The sequence below is a fragment of the Salvelinus sp. IW2-2015 genome, linkage group LG4q.2 (genome assembly GCF_002910315.2).
Source record: "Salvelinus sp. IW2-2015 linkage group LG4q.2, ASM291031v2, whole genome shotgun sequence".
Lineage (NCBI taxonomy): Eukaryota > Metazoa > Chordata > Actinopteri > Salmoniformes > Salmonidae > Salvelinus > Salvelinus sp. IW2-2015.
Genome location: NC_036843.1, coordinates 24,317,859 through 24,322,113, shown reverse-complemented (window position 1 = coordinate 24,322,113; position 4,255 = coordinate 24,317,859). Strand labels below are relative to the sequence as shown.

General features: G+C 45.4%; 1 protein-coding gene across 1 annotated transcript in view; it reads left to right on the top strand.

Moving 5' to 3' along the window:
* LOC111963004 (spectrin beta chain, non-erythrocytic 1) overlaps positions 1-4,255 on the top strand; it is a 97,563-nt gene that overhangs the window by 27,518 nt on the left and 65,790 nt on the right. The window contains exons 11-13 of the mRNA XM_070443299.1: positions 282-440; positions 1,063-1,365; positions 3,881-4,031. Coding sequence (XP_070299400.1) covers positions 282-440; positions 1,063-1,365; positions 3,881-4,031 — 613 coding nt within the window. The remainder of the gene's footprint in view (positions 1-281; positions 441-1,062; positions 1,366-3,880; positions 4,032-4,255) is intronic.

The window sequence follows — 4,255 nt, the reverse complement described above, 5'->3', positions numbered from 1 at the left end:
CTTTAGTGTCCTAAGTTTTCATAACTGTGACCCCAATTGCCTACCGTCTGTAAGCTGTTAGTGTCTTAACGACCGTTCCACAGGTGCATGTTCATTAATTGTTTATGGTTCATTGAACAAGAATTGGAAACAGTGTTTAAACCCTTTACAATGAAGATCTGTGAAGTGTTTTGGATTTTTATTTATATATATTATATATTATGTTATATATTTATATATTTGAATTATCTTTGAAAGACAGCGTCCTGAAAGTTTGTAATCAACCATGTTGTCCTCTGCAGGCCTGGGAGCATTTGGAGTGGGCGGAGCATGAGAGGGAACGTGTCCTGAGAGACGAGCTGATTCGTCAGGAGAAACTGGAGCAGATGGCAAGACGCTTCGACAGGAAGGCTTCCATGAGAGAGACCTGGCTAATGGAGAACCAGAGACTGGTGGCACAGGTAAATGTCCACTATAATACACTGGGTGGTTCGAGCCCTGAGTGCTGATTGGTTGGCAGCCATGGTATATCAGACTTAACATGTCCACTATTATACATTGGGTGGTTCGAGCCCTGAATGCTGATTGGCTGACAGCCATGGTATATCAGACGTAACATGTCCACTATTATACACTGGGTGGTTTGAGCCCTGAATGCTGATTGGCTGACAGCTGTGGTATATCAGACTGTAACATGTCCACTATTATACACTTGGTGGTTCGAGCCCTGAATGCTGATTGGCTGGCAGCCTTGGTATATTAGACTTAACATGTCCACTATTATACACTGGGTGTCCGAGCCCTGAATTCTGATTGGCTGACAGCTGGAATTCACCTGAACGTAGACAGCAAAAAAAACAAAAAAACATAATAAAACAGACACCCACTGTTCATTTTGGGGCCAATTCAAAGCTGAGATAAGTGCATGCAACTTGGACCTTTGCGTAAACCATTCATTGATGTCAGTGGGATACTTGTGTGGAAAACTTGCACAGATCTCAAGTCAGAATACTTACCTGCCCCAAATATTAAGATAGACATACATAACAGTCTCTTCACATCTGAAATACCTTCCACCTTCAGGACAACTTCGGCTACGACCTGCCGGCGGTAGAGGCCGCTAAGAAGAAGCACGACGCCATCGAGACGGACATCGCTGCCTACGAGGAACGCATCCAGGGCATAGTGGCCATCGCTAAAGAGCTGGAGTCTGAGCGTTACCACGACACCAAGCGCATCGACGTGCGTAAGGACAACATCCTGAGGCTGTGGGATTACCTACAGGAGCTGCTGAAAGCTCGCAGGGCACGCCTGGACAAGAACCTCACCCTGCAGAGGATCTTCCAGGAGATGTTGTACATCATCAACTGGATGGATGGGATGAAGGTACAGTGATAATACTAATAATACACATAATAAAATAACAATATGGCCAAAGCAACTTACAAAATGGAAGATATTGACATTGATGCATACTGTATTTACTATACCTGGCCCCTGCTGCAATCAAACCCATAACCCTGGTGTTGCAATCAAACCCACAACCCTGGTGTTGCAAGCTAACCCAAAACCCTGATGTTGCAATCAAACCCACAACCCTGGTGATGCAAGCTAAACACAACCCTGGTGTTGCAAGCTAACCCACAACCCTGATGTTGCAAGCTAACCCACAACCCTGATGTTGCAAGCTAACCCACAACCCTGGTGTTGCAAGCTAACCCACAACCCTGGTGTTGCAAAGCTAAATAGAACCCTGGTGTTGCAAGCTAACCCACACCCTGGTGTTGCAATCAATCCCACAACCCTGGTGTTGCAATCAATCCCACAACCCTGGTGTTGCAAGTAACCCACAACCCTGGTGTTTGCAAGCTAACCCACAACCCTGGTGTTGCAAGCTAACCCACAACCCTGGTGTTGCAATCAAACCCCAACCCTGGTGTTGCAAGCTAAACACAACCCTGGTGTTGCAATCAATCCCACAACCCTGTGTTGCAAGCTAAACACAACCTGGTGGTTGCAAGCTAACCCACAACCCTGGTGTTGCAAGCTAAACACAACCCTGGTGTGCAAGCTAACCCACAACCCTGGTGTTGCAAGCTACCCACAACCCTGGTGTTGCAAGCTAAACAGAAACCCTGGTGTGCAAGCTAACCCACAACCCTGGTGTTGCAAGCTAACCCCAAACCCTGGTGTGCAATCAAATCCCACAACCCTGGTGGTTGCAAGCTAAACACAACCCTGGTGTTGCAAAGCTAACCACAACCCTGGTGTTGCAAGCTAACCCACAACCCTGGTGTTGCAAGCTAAACAGAACCCTGGTGTTGCAAGCTAACCCAACCCTGGTGTTGGCAAGCTAACCCACAACCCTGATGTTGCAATTCAAACCCACAACCCTGATGTTTGCAAGCTAAACAGACCCTGGTGTGTGCAAGCTAACCCACAACCCTGGTGTTGCAAGCTAAACACAACCCTGGTGTTGCAAGCTACCACAACCCTGGTGTTGCAAGCTAACCCACAACCCTGGTGTGCAAGCTAACCCACACCTGATGTTGCAATCAAACCCACAACCCTGATGTTGCAAGCTAAACACAACCTGGTGTTGCAAGCTAAAACACAACCCTGGTGTTGCAAGCTAACACAACCCTGGTGTTGCAAGCTAACCACTACCCTTGGTGTTGCAAGCTAACCCACTACCCTGGTGGTGCAAGTAACCCACTAAGCCATTCCTTCCAGTTCTCTGCTGCCTGCGACTGGAACGAATTGCAAAATCTCTGAAGTTGGAGACTTTTACTCCCTCAACAACTTTAAAAATCTGCTATCCGAGCAGCTAACCGATCGCTGCAGCTGTACATAGTCCATCTGTAAACTACCACCCAATTACCTTCCTCACCCCCCATACTGCTTTTATTTATTTACTTTTCTGCTCTTTTGCACACCCAGTATCTCTTCTTGCACATGATCATCTGATGATTTATCACTCCAGTGTTAAATCTGCTAAATTGTAATTATTCGATTTATTGCCTACCTCATGCCTTTCAGCACCATTGTATATAGACTTCTCTTTTTTTTCTACCAATGTTATTGACTTGTTTATTTGTTTATCCTGTGTAACTGCTGCTGTTGTCTGTTCACACTGCTATGCTTTATCTTGGCCAGGTCGCAGTTGCAAATGAGAACTTGTTCTCAACTAGCCTACCTGGTTAAATAAAGGTGAAATAAAAAAATAAAAAAAATAAAAATTGGAACCAGACACAGCATGGGCCAAGTTATGAATCTGAAAAAAAGCGTTCCACAGGGATGCTGGTCCATTTTGACTCCAATGCTTCCCACAGTTGTGTCAATTTGCCTGGATATCCTTTGGGTGGTGGACCATTCTTGATACAGATGGGAAACTGTTGAGTGTGAAAAACTAAGCAGCGTTGCAGTTCTTGACACAAACCTGTGCGCCTGGCACCTACTACCATACCCAGTTTACAGGCATCTAAGTATTTTGTCTTGCCTATTCACCCTCTGAATGGCACTCATACACAATTCATGTCTCAATTGTCAAGGCTTAACAATCCTTCTTCAACCTGTCTTCTCCTCTTCATCTACACTGATTAAAGTGGATTTAACAAGTGACATCAATAAGGATCATAGCTTTCACCTGGATTCAACTGGTCAGTATGACATGGAAAGAGCAGGTGTACTTAATGTTTTGTATACTCAGTGTATTTGCATAGTGTATAACTGCAGAAATACATTATGATAGTTTCCCCCCTGCTCAAGCAAGCTATGCTACAACATTCCTTTGCTAGGTTTGGCCCATCTCAATGAACTAACCTCTTTGCCACCCCATGCTTCTGTGCCTGACCTCCCCTCCCCCTCACCCCTGACCTCTGACCCTGTGGCATGTCCCCAGGCTCGGCTGCTCTCCCCTGACTTTGGGAAGCACCTGTTGGAGGTGGATGAGCTGCTCCAGAAGCAGGCTCTGGTGGAGGCCGACATCACTGTGCAGGCAGAAAGAGTGCACGACTCCAACGCGGCTGCTCTCAAGTTTGCCAATGGAGATAGTAAGTGAAGTACAAGGAACATTCCTATTGCTTCCACTGTCCCTCTTAGCTACCTGTTATGTACTCGGGCCTTACATATCATCTAACAAAAGAGGGTAACACGTTACATTAAATATTTTTTAAGGATACCTTCATGTAAAGTGTTACCAAAATATATCTTCATGTAGTGTTACCAAAATATATCTTCATGTAGTGTTACCAAAATATATCTTCATGTAAAGTGT